This window comes from Phyllostomus hastatus, unplaced genomic scaffold, assembly GCF_019186645.2.
Source record: "Phyllostomus hastatus isolate PE091 unplaced genomic scaffold, TTU_PhHast_1.1 phas_contig_98, whole genome shotgun sequence".
NCBI classification, from domain to species: domain Eukaryota; kingdom Metazoa; phylum Chordata; class Mammalia; order Chiroptera; family Phyllostomidae; genus Phyllostomus; species Phyllostomus hastatus.
Window position 1 is genome coordinate 1,342,011 of NW_025333999.1, and position 14,706 is coordinate 1,356,716.

The 14,706-nt window shown below is 52.0% G+C and overlaps 2 protein-coding genes across 2 annotated transcripts; one reads left to right on the forward strand and one right to left on the reverse strand.

The window, feature by feature from the left end:
• The first annotated feature begins 5,916 nt into the window (after positions 1–5,916).
• Positions 5,917–7,648, forward strand: SWSAP1 (SWIM-type zinc finger 7 associated protein 1). Its single transcript, XM_045853304.1, has 2 exons — positions 5,917–6,167; positions 6,935–7,648. Exons 1-2 carry the CDS (start codon positions 5,919–5,921, stop codon positions 7,403–7,405), a joined length of 720 nt encoding a protein of 239 aa, XP_045709260.1. The 5' UTR covers positions 5,917–5,918; the 3' UTR covers positions 7,406–7,648.
• Positions 7,649–8,784: 1,136 nt separating this feature from the next.
• On the reverse strand, positions 8,785–14,127 carry EPOR (erythropoietin receptor). Its single transcript, XM_045853155.1, has 8 exons — positions 13,824–14,127; positions 12,878–13,013; positions 12,376–12,554; positions 12,142–12,299; positions 11,538–11,691; positions 11,366–11,453; positions 9,996–10,083; positions 8,785–9,902 (listed from the first exon to the last, which is right to left on the reverse strand). The coding sequence occupies exons 1-8, from the start codon at positions 13,936–13,938 to the stop codon at positions 9,297–9,299; spliced, it is 1,524 nt and encodes a 507-aa protein (XP_045709111.1). The 5' UTR covers positions 13,939–14,127; the 3' UTR covers positions 8,785–9,296.
• Between the last annotated feature and the right edge of the window lie 579 nt (positions 14,128–14,706).

Consider the following 14,706-nt stretch of genomic DNA (forward strand, 5'->3'; position numbering starts at 1 on the left):
ACTCTGTGGCAATTACCTGACCTGAACTGACATGGTTATTATGGCTTTTATTTAACTTGATGTGAATATTCTTATGTTTCATTGAAAATGAAGTGTTTGATTTTGAGATATCCCAGACCCCTACCAGGGGTATTATGAAACAGATAGCATTTACCATAATAACTTTCAAAAATCTGAAGTATTCTGATTGCCAAACCCTAGGACAGATTTAGATCTGAGATTGGAATCTCTGACATGTTAGATATTGATAAGTGATAAGGAGACAACTCGAGCTAAAGAAGACTCTGGCACAACTGTGGGATGGAGACAGTTTGCAATTTAAAGTGGGTGGTCAGGAAAGTTCTTTCTGAGGAGAGGATACTGGAGATGTGGTGTGAAGGAAAGGAGAGAAGAAGCTATTAAAATACCAGGGAGAGCAGGAGGAGCATCCCAGGCGGCAGGAGAGGAAGCTTGACGGCCCTGAGGTGGGAGTGCGCCTGCTACGTTCAGGGAACAGCTTGGAGACCTGTGTGGCTGGGGCGGAATGAATGACGGTGGGATGAGGGGCCTGATTGTGGACCACAGGGCATGAGATGGGAGTACAAAAGGGCTGAAAGCGGAGAAGGGACAGATTATGGAGCCCCCTGCTTCACTGACCAGAGCTCCTGTTTCCAGGGCTCCCACCCCTGAGACCCATGCTCCCGCCCTCCCGCCTGTCACACAGCTGCCTCCATGCGGCGAAGAAGGAAGCAAAAATTCAGCACGGTGGACAGCACTTCGGCCAACGCATTTGGTGCTGTCCATGGTCCTGATATTAAGCGTGGAACAAGAAAGGGCAAAATGGGGACTGAGGGACACAAAGAAGTGTCTAGGCCCTCCAGAGAGGGTGGAGGCAACAGCCCGGGCCTTGCCCACATCTCCACCCCAAGATAGATAATTGTTGGTAGAGAGCCCAGACCAAGATGTACTTGGCTTATTCAAAAGCTTTCTCGATGTGCCCTGTGGGTCTCACAGCATCTCAAACTCAGCACAACCAAAACAGAGCTCTGGTTTAGAATGCAAATCAGACCATGACCTCCTTTACTCAAACCTTGTGGATTGCCATGACACTCTGTGTAAAATCCAAAGTTCTCCTGATGCTGCAGGGCCTTTGCAGGTGCAGGTGCCTCCACCTGGAGAGGGCTTCCCCCACATACCTGCATGGTTCACTCCATCACCTCCTTCAAGCCTTTTTCTCAACTGTCAGCTTCTCACTGAGACCTGCCTTACCACGCTATTTAGTTTTTAAAAAAGACCAAAAAATTGATCCTCCCAACTCTCCTTCCCTGTACAAAAAATTTTTTGGCATGCACTTAACATCTGTTTGTAGGCTATTTAAATTCCTCATTATGCTTAGTGGTCACTATCTTCTCCCTCACAGGAGATATTGTTACAGGGTGCAGCCAAGAAGGGGGATCCCAAATAGGCATTTGAAATGGGGTCCAGAACTCAAGGTGTCCAGGAGATTTTAAGGTGTCTTCACCCCTTCCCCCACAGGTGTGAGTTGGGAGAAGGGGCACACAGAGCAAGAACATGCAGGGCAGCTTTGCAGCTAATCCATGGCATGGTCATTTAACATACCTATAGCCTTTGGCTGGTCACATAGATATGCTAAATAGCTATGGCCATGCTCAAGGCCAAGGGGATGGAAAGGGACCTCCCCCCCCCAAGATGGGACTGGGGGGCAGGTCCCCTGAGTTACAGCGCCTGCATGGGAGCTGGGAGAAGATTGGCTCCATGACATGGGATGACACCTGCCCAGACCCACGATGGCAACCAGAAAAGCTGGAGAAGACAGCAGATTGAGGGCAAGTGTGCCCAAGTGTAGGAGTTGGAAATGGGGCTGCAGAAGAAGATTGGCGCGGGGATTTAAACCCAGACATGGCAGCCATTGAGAGAGAGAACCACACAGCCTGGACAGAGTGGGGACTCTCCCTTCCCGCAGCCCTGAGAGAGAGAACCACGTGGCTCTGGCAGAGTGGGGACTCCCGTGGCCCTGGGAGAGAGGACCACGTGCCTTTGCCAGAGTGGGGACCCCCACAGCTTTAGAAGGGGGAACCACCACCTGGTTTTAGCAGAGATCCCAGCGACTCAGCTGAGGGTGCCAGGAACCCAGGGAGGTCTCCCAGTCGAGATGGAGTACTAACTGGGAGGAACCAGAGGACTGCCTGAGCCATGGACTTCTATTTCCTTTCCTGAGATACGGTACTCTGGACTGGGCAAAGGTGGGAGGAAGGAAGGACTGTGTCTGTTTGTGGGTCTTTTAAGGGACTTTAGGATTTTTTTTGATAAAGACATTAGGTCACTATGTCACAGGTGTGCACAGGTGTGCACAGGTAACCAGGTTCTTAGTGATCGAGGACAAAGAATTGAACCGAACACACAAAGTTTATAGCATAAAGAAAGAGGGGAGGTTTATTAAGTGATAGTACACACCACAGGACACGGGAGTGAGCAAGCTCTGAGCAGAGGAAAAAAAGGGCACGTGGGCTGGGGGATTCTATTCTTATAGAGGCAGAAGCCCCCTGCTAGTCTTTGGCGGGCTTTTCCTGCGCAGGTACAAGGAGTTGGATTTCAAAGCTACTGCGCATGTGTGGTTTCCCATGACTTTCTTGATTGGCTACTGGAGAAGGGAGTCCCACAATGTTATTTCATTATAATGATATTATAATGAATCAGGGGTAGCGCGCAGGCGCATTCTATGATTCAGAGTTGTCCCAGAAAACAGGAACAACCCGTCTTAGGGGGTCTTTGTCATGTATAGGTGTTTTCTACCTCAGCCCTGCGGGGCCTCGGGAGCTTCCTTCCTGACTACCTCCTGCCTCAACTACTTTAAGTTTGTATAACATTAAATAAACATTTCCTTTCTTTTTCACGAATCTCTGGCATTGAGAGACGTCTTTCCTCGGGTGGCAGACATGACGGACCTGGGGGCTTTTTTTTCAATAATAGTATATTGTCCCAGGCCCCCCTTGTTTGTTCTGTAACAATGTCAGCTCAGAAAGAGACTTTGTCATCTTTTCACTGCTCAGTCCCCAAAACAGAGCCAGGAACACAGTAGGTGCTCAATAAATATTTGTTAAGTAAATTAGCTTGAATGTGTTAAGTGAGGGAGAAGCACAGCCTATCCCTGAACCATCCACTTCCTCATCCTTTCACTCATCAGTCCTCCCTCCTCCAGGAAGTGTCTCTATGTTAAGTGTTCTTCCATCAGAACATGAAGACAAGATTGTAGGAAGTGAGAGAAAGAAGTACTGTATGCATGAGAGATATGCCAGACGTCTACATCTCTGCCAATGGACTCACTCAGCCTGCATTTATGAGCACCTACTGAGTGCCAGGTGCTCTTTTAGGAGCTGGGAAACAAAAGAAAGACCCTACCCTGGTGGAACTGACATTCTAGTAGGGAGAGAGGCAATAACATAAGTAAGCAACATTGGAAATTATAAGTTATTTGAAGATAAACAAAGAGAAATGCAGTTCAAGAGTGAAGCATGTTCAGTCTCACACAGGTAGTCAGGGAAAGCCTGAGTAAGGGACCTGAACGGAGTGGGGTGGGGGGGAAAGAACCACAGGGCTCTCTGGAAGCTGGGTTCTCTAGTTAGGGGAACAGTAAACGCAAGAAACCTGAGGTGGGGCTGTGTTCATCATGCTTCCATGTATGTGACTGTGATACAGTTGTCACTACTGGGTGCTTGTGCATCTGGAGGAGAATCATGGGTTGTTATTCTGTTGGAGGGGGCTGAGGTGGTGCTCTTGACAAGGCAATGTAACACTGTGCCTCATCTCTGTGTGTGTATAAGAAGAGCTGCAGGCACATCAGCTAAAAGGAAAAGTGTGTGTGTGTGTGTGTGTGTGAAAGGAGCTGCAGGAATATCGCTTAAAAGAAGTGTGTCTGTGTGTGGTGGCAGTGGTATGGCTGTATTAGTGTATTCTGGTGTGTGTTCAAGAGAGGGTGTGGGGGGTGTGAAGGTAGGAGAGAGTGTGTACGGGATGCATCGTGTCAGGGTAGGATAAGGCTAGGAGCATTGGGTGATGGGAATTCTGGAAATGGAATATATGCAGAGGTGCCATGGTGAGTGTGTGTGCGTGTGGGGGGGGGGTTGTGGGAGTAACCGGCTGTGTGAGTGGGTGTGTTGGGGGTTGTTGTGGAGCTGTGTTCTTGTCTCAGAGGGAAAGAGAAAGCCCCGGAAATTTCAGTTCCGCCCTGCCCGTGGATCTCCTGGCAACAGCGCTAGTTTGAAGTTACCAGGAGACAGAGTTACCAAGGCAACAGGACCATGAGTGGCAGCTCTGTGGCAAAGTCAGAGTGAGGAGCCTCAGCCTGTGATCACTTGATCACACACCTTGTTCCTCCTTCTCTCCCAGTTTCTCATCAAACCTATCTTCCTTTCTTCATTCATTTATTTAATGAAGATACACAGTGGAGGAAAAGTAGGTTTGCAGTTGTGTGTATAGAAAATACATTAATAAATGATAATACAAGAACAAACTGTTTCACATACTCCTAACTGTAAACCTACTATTTCCCCATCCTGTATATTGAGAATCTACAATGAGTTAGGCACTGTTCTGGGCTATGGAGCTACGGAGTGAACAAAGCAAAAAAGGTCCCAGTCTCCATGCCCGTTTCTTTGTTTCTCCTGGCCCGTTCTTTGTTCTGTGGTGCTGTCTCCCCCCACCCCCCACCTCCACCACCACCACCCTTACCCCTAGCAGGACCCGAGGAGCCTCCACGCCAATGAGGAAGCCCGTTGAAACCCCTCACAAGCTGTGAGAGACAGACAGCTTCTGATGCTTTGCACATGGATATCCTTTAGGCTGCAGCCCCTGACACTTGTGTGGGTGCTCAGACCCAGAGAGAGACAAGCACACAGCCCTCCCACCTCTCTGCTTCTCAGTAGTCATTGGGTGACATCAGCAGAAACGCACAAGAGGGGGAAATCCCCCAAACCTGGATTTATTTACAAAAAATTGTGTATTTATTCTTACATGTTTAAACTCCAATCACCTTTACTCTCCGTTTGATGCAACACACTTATGGAGACATTTTTTTCCCACTGCTCAGAAAAGTGTTTGAACTCCTCGATTTTAGTGCTGCTTCTTTTTTTTTTCTTTCCCACCTCTTTCACATGGGCAAAACATTTCCCTTTGAGGGCTTTTTTCACCCAGCGAAACAAAAAGTCACTCCTGGGAGATCAGGTGAATAGGAAGGTGGGGCACACGGGGGCATGCCGGTTTTTTGGTCAAAACCTGCTGAACACTCAGGGTGGTGCGTCAGGTGTGCTTGTAAACTACCATCATGAAATGGGCAAATGCATTGAAAGTCTTCAAAAAAAAAAAAATCACTGAAGCCAAACACAGCCTCTCACAATGCCAGCTGGTACACTGATACAGCTGGTACACTGATACAGATGGGTTCCTAGAACACTCGCCTAGACAGGGAAGCCTGTACTACAAGGGGACCACCTTCCAGAAGATAATTCCGGGGTTTTTTGTGTGGGGGGGGCGGTTCTCCCGCTGCAATAACGTTGAGTTTCATTTTACAGCTGAGCAAACTGAAGCTAGATTTCAAGCGTGTCACTGATTCAGGAGGGCCTGCTTCCTCCAACTCTCAGACTCATCTGATTCATTGATCAGCTCACCGTAACAGTATTCGTGCTGCTTCTCTCAGCAGACAAAATCACGGGAAGGGCCTTTTCCCTCTCAAACGGCTGCATTCCCCTCACACTAGATCAATCTCTCTTCACCATTGTAGAAGCCAGCAAAGCCTTATCTAACTTTGATGAACAGATCCATAGACCAATGGAGAAGCTAAGTGCACTGTAACCAAAGAGGCCTAGCCTTGGGCGGGATTAAGGGCAGGAACGAGCCTCCGATTGGACAGAGGAACGCAGCGGATGGCGGAGACGCTGAGGCGGGTGCTAAGCCCGAGTAGGGCGGCCGAGTCCGGGGAGGATAATTCAGCTGAGGCCGGACCACCTTTGCTGCTGCTTGGCGGTCCAGGGTCTGGGAAGACAGCTCTGCTATTCGCGGCGGCCCTGGAGGCGGCAGGGGAGGGCCGAGGCCCCGTCTTCTTTCTGACCCGGAGACCTCTGCAAAGTCTTCCCGGAAGGACGCCTGCAGCGCTCGACCCCCTGCGGTTACAGGTAACAGGGAGATAGGAGGGACTCTTGTCCAACCGGCCAGCGGAAGGGCGGGTCGAGGATTGAGTGACAAATAGGAAGACCAATGGCGGGGTGAAGGAAGGGTGAGCCGGAACAGCCACTCTAGGGCGGAGTCAGGAATGAACGAGGGACGGGACGGGTGGGGGTTTGTTAAAATTGAGAGAATATCCGATGAAGGGGCGGAGTTAACGAAAGGCTGTGCCCAAAGGGTTGGGCGGGGTGGGGGGGGGGTCGGTAAGGAACGGGGCTAATTATGGTTGTTTCCTGTGTAAGTACCGCGGGTTAACCGATTGCGCCACCGGAGCTCCCAGTGGTTGTTTTCTGGACGCGAATTTGTTCTAGAGAAGCTGGAGTCAGTGCTGGCGTCAGACTGGGAAGGCTAAGGGTGGGTTTTGGGTGGAAAGACTGACCTAGAAATTTGGCAAGAAGACATACCTTGCTCTGAGGGCGTACTATCTCTTTTCACTCTAATCTTGCCCCTATCGCTTAAAAAACCAAAACAACAACAACAAAGACATACCTTGTTCTGAACTAATACCAGGAAGATAGATAGTAAAATGCGGGGGTGGGGACCGGGGAAATCGAATAGAAAATATAATTCGACCACTCTGAGCTGCTTCACTCTGGAGCTATCTGTCTGGGGAGAGCCTCCTACAGGAAAGTATGCAAGAAAGCAAGGCTGTTATAGCTGGGAAGCCTGGATTCCTGTGCTGAACCTGCCCCTTTGCTTTTTTTCCTCCTCCCTCTAGAAGATCCGTTTCCAGTACCCACCCTCAACTCATGAGCTCCTTCAGCTCCTGTGCTCTGCCCACGAGGCCCGTGGGCCAGCTCCCTTCCTTCTACTGCTTGATGGCCTGGAGGAATACCTAGCTGAAGACCCGGAGCCTCAGGAAGCTGCTTACCTGGCTGCCCTGCTTCTAGACACTGCTGCCCACTTCAGCCACCAGGTTGGGCCTGGCAGAGGCTGTGGGCTCATTGTCGCCCTCCAGACCCAGGAGGAAGGAAACAGTGGGGATGCCCTGCAGCTCTCCATTCTCCAGAGGTATTTCCCTGCCCAGTGCTGGCTGCAGCCAATTGCCTCAGGCTCAGGAGAGCGTTGCTTCAGAGCCTGCCTGGAGCCATGTGGGCTGGTCCCCAAGGCAGAGTGGTGTGTGGCCTTCCAACCAGATGGAAAAATGACAATCACCCCATGGCATACCCAGGCTGGTGACCCCAGCTGAGACAAAGGTTCAAGCTCTGGAGGCCAGCCATGAGCTTTGGTGTGTGACTACCTCTCAATGCCTGTTTCCTGTGGCTGGAAGACTTACCTCAGGGACATGTACAGATTTTAAAACCTAAAGAATAAATGTGAAGTGCTTTTTCTCTTTTAAAAATAGCATTATGATATACATATTGTACCCTATCGGCATATTGTTTAGTGTTGCTGTTTTGAACTTTACAAATAAAGTTTTATGAGAAATATATTCTTTGAGACTTCTTTCTTCTCCCCCTCAGCATTGTTACTAAGAAGTGACCACATTTTTTTTAGTATAAAATTTTTATATTTAGAATTAGCCAGCTGGACTCAGTTTAAATGATCCCAGTTTTGTTGGCAGCATCCAAAGCAGAGTCAGGAGCCAGTTGAACACAGGCCTCCATCTCCCCATCAGGCCTCATCAGGCTGTCAACCTCGGCCTCATCAATGTCAGAAAGCTTCTTCACAGCCTGTTTGATTGGGTGCTTGTTGGCCTTGACATCCACGATGAACACAAGTGTACTATTGTCTTCTATCTTCTTCCTGGCTGACTCCAGGGGGAGTCAGGGGAAAGTGAAGGCGGCATAGCATAGTGGTCAAGCTTGTTACTCCCTGGGGCGCTCTTCCCAGGATATTGGGGCTGCCTTCCGGGCCACAGTGTTTTAACCTCTGGAAGGTGGGTGACATGCAGAACTCTTCTTTTTTGGTGGCTGTGGATGCCTTTTAGCACTGCTTGCTTTTTCTTTAAAGCCTTTGCCTTGGCTTCAGCTTTGGGAGGGGCAGGGGCTCCTCCTTCACTTTGGATGCCATCTTCGTGAGAAGCTTGGCCACATTTTTTAGTTCATTTCTTTTCCCCTACTGCATGTAATTCCATGGGTGACCAAACCTCAATTTATTCATCAAATTGACTTATATTTACTGCTATGAACATTCTTGCACACATGTCCTGGTGTGTGTGTGGGATGGGGGGAGTTCCTAGAAGTGGAATTGCTGCAGCGGAAGGTATGCATCTCTTCAGCTTTTGTAAGTTAGGTAAAACTTAAAAAGTGGTTAAACTTGAACTCTCATTGAGCCACTTGGCACCTTTGGTGTCATCAGAATGCTTTCTTAGAATGTGGTCTAACATAGAATAAAGGCCTATACGTTAATATTGTTACTGTAATTGTTATTAGTTGCAGAGACGAGCTAGAGGCCTATTAAACAGCTTTCCTCTCCCCGAGCGCACAGCTAAACTACGTTTCTCAGCCATCCATGATTCTAGGTGGGGTCGAGACCATTTTTGGCTGGTGGAATTTGTGAAGAGATGGAACCCACTTCTAGGCTAGATCCCTAAAATAACCCACACAGTCTTCTCTCTCCCTTTACTTGTTGGCTGGCAGGATGCAGAGGATCCATCTGAAGACCCCAGGGCAGACTTGGAGAATGGTGAAGCTACAGACCAGAAGATCTGGGCTTCTGACTCATCCCAGGGATGGCTGCCCACCTGTTTGAATTGAGATAGAGAGAGAAACTACTAATTGTGTTCAGCCACTCAGATTGAGAGCTAGTTTGTTACGGCAGCTAGCATAACTTATAGTGGTTAATTCATTTTATTATGATTATTATTCAGATTTCCAGGTCCAGAATTTCAGACTGAGCTCACAGCCTTTTATACTGCTCCCCTTATGTGCTGAGACATAGAGGAGCAGCAATATATATACAAAAAATTAAAAATACTGCAAGGTTGTGACTTCCTAAGTTGGATGGATTAGGCACACAGACAAGGTCAGAAATGCCCCTAGTCCTGGGAGAGGCTTTGCTCACCCTGCCAGATAAGTCTTGGGCCTTGACTAGCACTTGAGGTCATGCTGGGTCCCCAAGCATCTGAGACTAGAGTCCTAGGAGCAGGCCACATAGCTGTGAGGTGAAGGTTCAGGGCCTGGGATGAGGCTGTTCTCATAAGGGTTGGAGTAGGGGCCATTGGATGAGTCCCCCTTGGCTCCTTGGGAGCCCCCTGAGCTGTAGTCAGTTGAGATGCCAGAGTCTGACACCACGAGGTACAGGTACTTTAGGTGGGGTGGGGTTGGGGGCAGCTCAGGAGGCGGTGCCCTTGGGCATAAGAGCTGGGAGCTGGGGTCCAGGATGGTGTACTCAAAGCTGGCAGCTGAGGCCCCTTCTGGCTTCAGGGCCAAAATAGATGAGCAGGAGGAAGCTTCTGAGCCTTCATCCATGGCTACTATGTCCAAACCACTACCAGGCTGTGGGGGGTCCTCGATCGATGGGCTCTGAGGCAGCAACCACTTGTCCAGCACCAGGTAGGTGTCCTGGGCATGCTCACTGCCCACCAGGTCCAGCAGGGGCCCTTCATCATCTGCTCCTGGTTCCACTGCTTGTGTCACCCCCCAGTGGCGCTCAGAGAGGACTTCCAGGGGGGTGGGTGGGTCCTCTGCGAAGGGGGTGCAGGGGCTCCACCACAGGCAGCCATCATTCTGATAGAGCCACAACTGGGGAAACAGTACCAGCCAGTTCAGAGACCTGGGGTTTGGCTGCAGGAGCAGGGAAGCCGTAGGCCCTGAGGAGACAATCAGGACACCTACCTGGAAGTTACCCTTGTGAGTGGTAAAAAGGCCCTCAAACTCGCTCTCAGGGCTTGGGATGCCAGGCCAGATCTTCTGCTTCAGAGTCCTGGTGAAACCAAAAGAAACAAGTATATGGGCATGTGTCATTGAACACAGCTATGTCCTCTCTGTGTTCAGTCACAGGGGAACAGATATTCCTAGCGCCTGGTGACCGTAGTGAAGGCAGAGGAGTGCATAGGGCATGGGAAGAAGGGGCTTTGGCTGAATCTGTAGGGCCCTACAGGATAACTGAAACACAGTTTTGAAGGATGTATAGTTCAATAAACAAAGTCTCATGCCCCTTTAACCTGGTCCAGGCTTACCTGGAGGTCCCTTATATCACTCTCTCACTCCTTCCCATGGTTCCCCAGTGCATTCAGAATAAATTCCAACTGCCTCCCCAGAGCCCTGCAGACAACCCTGCTTATTTTCACCCATATAACTCCATTCACCTCATCATCCACTACTCCCTCTTCGCATGCTCCGCTCTAGCCATTGAGCTCTTCCTGCAGCTGCTTCAATGTTCCAAACTCATTACCACCTCAGGGCCTTTGCACTTGCTTTTTCCCCTTGCTTTTTACATGACTGGTTCCTTCCAACCTTCAGATTTCCACTTTGATGTTCCCCTTCCAGTGGTCTTCCCTAACTGTGCTATCATTTCCTCATATCCCATTTGTTTCTGTGATGTCGCTCATCACAATTTAAAATCAAATATGTCAGTTCCCTTGTTTGTTAACTGACTCAGTCATGAGATCTTCAAAGTCAGGGACATGCTTGGCTTGTTTTTCACTTTCTCCCAGTGCCTAACACATTGCTGACGCTCATTTTGTATTTTCCAACCAAATAAATGAACAAGGCCTTGAAAGACAACTAAGAGAGTGCTAAGTGGACAAGGCAGGAAGAGCATTCCAGGCAGAAGGAACAGCATGTGCCAAGGCTTGGGGCTGTAAAACCACCTGGTATGTGCTTAGAATTACAAAAAACCTCAGGATGGCTGGTCATATCATAAAGCATCCGAGGAACTTAATAACAGGGACGGGAAGACACTCAGGGGCTTAAATCTTTCCATTAAGCCTATGTTGTTGACTTTACAAAAGCTGATGCAATTGGGAAAAGAAGCTTGCAAAGGAATCTATAAAAGGGCAGCCACTAAGGCAGAAGGAAAATCAGATGACCATCCCCCAGAGAGGAATATTTTAGTTTAGAGCTTGGGTCTGGTCTGCCTTGCATCGCAGCCCTGCCAGACTTCTGTGTGACCTTGGGCCTCTCTCTGAACTTAGGTGTCCACGGGGAAAGGGGACACGATGGTGGGGAGGGGTCTGGACTAGGTGCCAGAATGGGGTGCTCACCGGCGGTGGGAGAGGAGAGCGAGCACGGCCAGCAGGAGCAGGATGAGCACGAGGATGAGGGAGAGCGTCAGGATAAGCGGGTCCAGGTCTGGAGAGCCGGGAATAGGTCAAGGCAGTGGGCTTGCCCCACAGTCAGCCCCAGTCCCTCCTACATCCCTACTTGGGGCCTCACCACTAGCTGTCCGCAGCAACGCAGGCTCCGACCAAGAGCTCCAGAAGCCATCGAAGCTCGGCTCCGCCATACGCGCGCGTACCTTGAAGGTGTAACGGGTTCCGCGCCGCAGATTGCTCAGCACGCACTCAGTTCGACCATCCAGGATCTCCACCTGGGATCCAGACGGGGTCGAAAGGTGTGGACAACAGAGGCAGGGCGAACAAACACAGGCATGCAGGGCAAGCCAATCAGAGAAAGGAAGGACGGCAGCCAAGGGGCAATGAAACTAAGAAGCCGGGCCCAAAAGGCTGGGGGCCAATCAGGACGGGGGCGGGGGGGGGGCAATAGACGCGGGGGGGGGGGGGGCGGGGAACAGAGCACGGAGGGAGCGGGCCCTGGTGGCGGTCTAGGGTTTGGGACTAGGATTTCGGTGGGTTGGGGAGACAGTGAGACAGGGGTCTTGTTGGTAGGCGTGGAGCTGTCTTGGGCGCCTGGGCAATGGGATGTTGGGCGTCAGGGGCTGGACCTGGAGGGGCGGGGCCATGATGACCATTTAGGTGGGACTTAGAAGGGTTTTAAGTTTGGGGCAGTGTTGGGGCTGAAACGTAGGGTTGAGCCTCACCCTCTGCGCGCTCCCTGAGGCGCTGCCTGAGGAGATGTTCACCTCGTAGCGGATGAGGCTCGTCATGGGGGCCCCAGGAGGTGGGAGCCATCGCAGGATCACTTGGCCGCCCTCATCGGCCCGCCGCGCTTCTAGCCCCGCCGGTGGGTCCAGGAGTACTACCAAGAAGGGTAGCCCAGGTAGGCGGAGACGGAGACCCCCTCCCAACCACTCTCCCATTCCTGGCAAACTTACCCACTTCGTTGATCTGGATGACACGGTGATAGCGTGGAGCACCCGATGAGGCCGCTGTGACGCGGAGCTCTAAGGGTACAAAGCTCGACGTGTCGGCCGTAGGCAGCGAGCACCAGAAGCGCACCACTCCGCGGGCCGTGAGGGCCTGGTGCAGGCGGCACGGCTTCCATAGCTCACCCCTGTGTGTGAAGGGATGGAGTAGGGAAGGGAGCTTGTTGGGAGGTATTGACCGGACTATGAGTTCATTTTGGCCGCTACCACGAGGGGGCGACCCAGCCCCACCTAGGCGACTCAGACCTGATTTACTGGTTGTCCCAGCCCCGATGTTTGGGACATCAACGGTGATCACCGGAGTGTTCCAACTCGGGCCACTAGGGGATGTGTCAGCCCTGACTCTGCGGGCTTCCCACCAGCAGGGGAGGTGCCAACTGGCCCCGGCCCCGCCCCCGCCCTCCGGCTCTCTGCAAACGTGGGGGCGCTCTGCCTGCTTCGTTGGACTCACTCTAGCTGGTAGGAGAAGCTGTAGTTGTCGGGGCTGACCCCGGGGCTGGCCGCTTCCTCCCAGAAACACACCAAGTCCTCCAACCGCTCGGTGAAACACAGAAGGTCTTCGGGACCGTGGGCCGCCAGCAGGGCCGCTGGGGGGTTGCGGGTAAGAGGAAGGGGTAGGGGAGCCGAGACCTGTTTTCGGACCACAGCGCCCTCCCCCTTTTTCCCCGCCGCCTGTGCGGACTGATAAGACAAAAGCCCCACCCAGCTCTGTACCCCAGCGGGGCCCCGAGGGGTACGCAGAGGTGGTGCTTCCCCCACTCCCAAACAGGTTACTTGCCTTACTGTGGTCCCCACACCTACCCGCCCACCCTGCAACCCGCTGAACTGAGCGTGGACTTCAAGGACTCTGTTTCCCGCTGCCCGGCCCGCCCCAGCCCAGGACTAGAGAGCCGGTGGGTGTGTGTGGAAGAGGCGGGGCTCCCTATCGGCCCCAGCAGGCTCCCTGCCGCTGATAGCGCCAACCGTGCCCCCCGCCTCCCTCCTTCAACCCAGCGGCACGAGGGATCTGGTGCCCACACGCAAACCATGTTTACAGTCTCCTGCCGCCTGGCCCCTCTGACTCGAACCCGAGCTGTTTCCTCCTTCCCCTACTAGAGGGTCCGCTAGGTCCTCTCCCCTCAGGGACCCTAGACCCCGGAGTCCAGACCTAGTACCACCCCTGTCCTATTAGGATGTAGCATGTCCCAGGCTCCCCGAAAAGGTAAAACAGGAAAGTTACGTTTCTTTCCAGGGTTCCCCCCACCAGTCTGAAGACTTAGACCCGACATACTCCACCAGAACCCGCGCTAGGTGTTCACACACCAGCTTGGTCCCTAGGACCCAGGCTGCAAGTTCAGGCACCAACATTACTCTCTAGGACCCCGTGTAGGGGTCCACACAGCTCCATCCTTCCTTACCTTTGCTTTCAAAGTTGGGGCCCGGGGGACTGGGAGGGGGTGCCAAGGCGGCCCCCATGAGCAGGAGACAGAGGGAGCAGACTCCAGGCCAGAGGGGCGCCCCCAGGTGATCCATGGTGCAGCCCCCGCCACGGGGGGCCCAGAGCTCCTGCCCCACGCTTCCTTCACCTCTGGCACAGTCCACAGCTGGGTCAGCAGCTGCCTCCGCCGGACACAGCTGACCAGGCCCTTCCCGGCCAGGCGTCTCCAAGTGGCAGCTCCCCCGAGGGGGCGGGGCCAGCAGGCAGCCTGAGCTGAGATAAGCAGGAGGCCGCAGCCCTGCCGGTCCCGTGGGAGGGGGCAGAGGCCCTTTCAGGCCCCGCTGCCCCTCGTGGACGAGAACAGCTCTGGTTCCTGCGTCAGAAACACTTTCTTGCTGTGTAACCCTGGACAGGTGACCTGCCTTATCTGAGCTTCAGCTTTCTCGTCTGTAAAATTTGGCTTGGCATATGGCAAACATTTCAAAAATGTAAGCTACAGATATTATCGTGTTAATCAACATCCCTACCCAGTCTGGGTAGAAATAAATAATAATCGTAATCGATCCTGTATTTGTAAAATTACATATATTCTGGAGTGTGAGATTTTGTGAAAATTTTTTTTTGAAAAAAATTACTGTTTAGCCCTGGCTGGCGTAGCTCAGTGGATTGAGCGCGGGCTGCGAACCGAAGTGTCGCAGGTTTAGCCCTGGCTGGCGTAGCTCAGTGGATTGAGCGCGGGCTGGGAACCAAAGTGTCCCAGGTTCGATTCCCAGCTAGGGTACATTCCTGGGTTGCAGGCCATAACCCCCAGCAACCGCACATTGATGTTTCTCTCTCTCTCCCTCTCTCTCTCTCTCCCCCTT

Coding starts and splice junctions, on each gene's coding strand:
- EPOR (XM_045853155.1), bottom strand. CDS start 13,938: ATGGATCACCTGGGGGCGCCCCTCTGGCCTGGAGTCTGCTCCCTCTGT. Junction 10,084..11,365: donor GCTCTCCTCTCCCACCGCCG/GTGAGCACCCCA, acceptor TGGTTTCACCAG/GACTCTGAAGCAGAAGATCT. Junction 9,903..9,995: donor CTCACAAGGGTAACTTCCAG/GTAGGTGTCCTG, acceptor CTGTTTCCCCAG/TTGTGGCTCTATCAGAATGA.
- SWSAP1 (XM_045853304.1), top strand. CDS start 5,919: ATGGCGGAGACGCTGAGGCGGGTGCTAAGCCCGAGTAGGGCGGCCGAG. Junction 6,168..6,934: donor TCGACCCCCTGCGGTTACAG/GTAACAGGGAGA, acceptor TCCTCCCTCTAG/AAGATCCGTTTCCAGTACCC.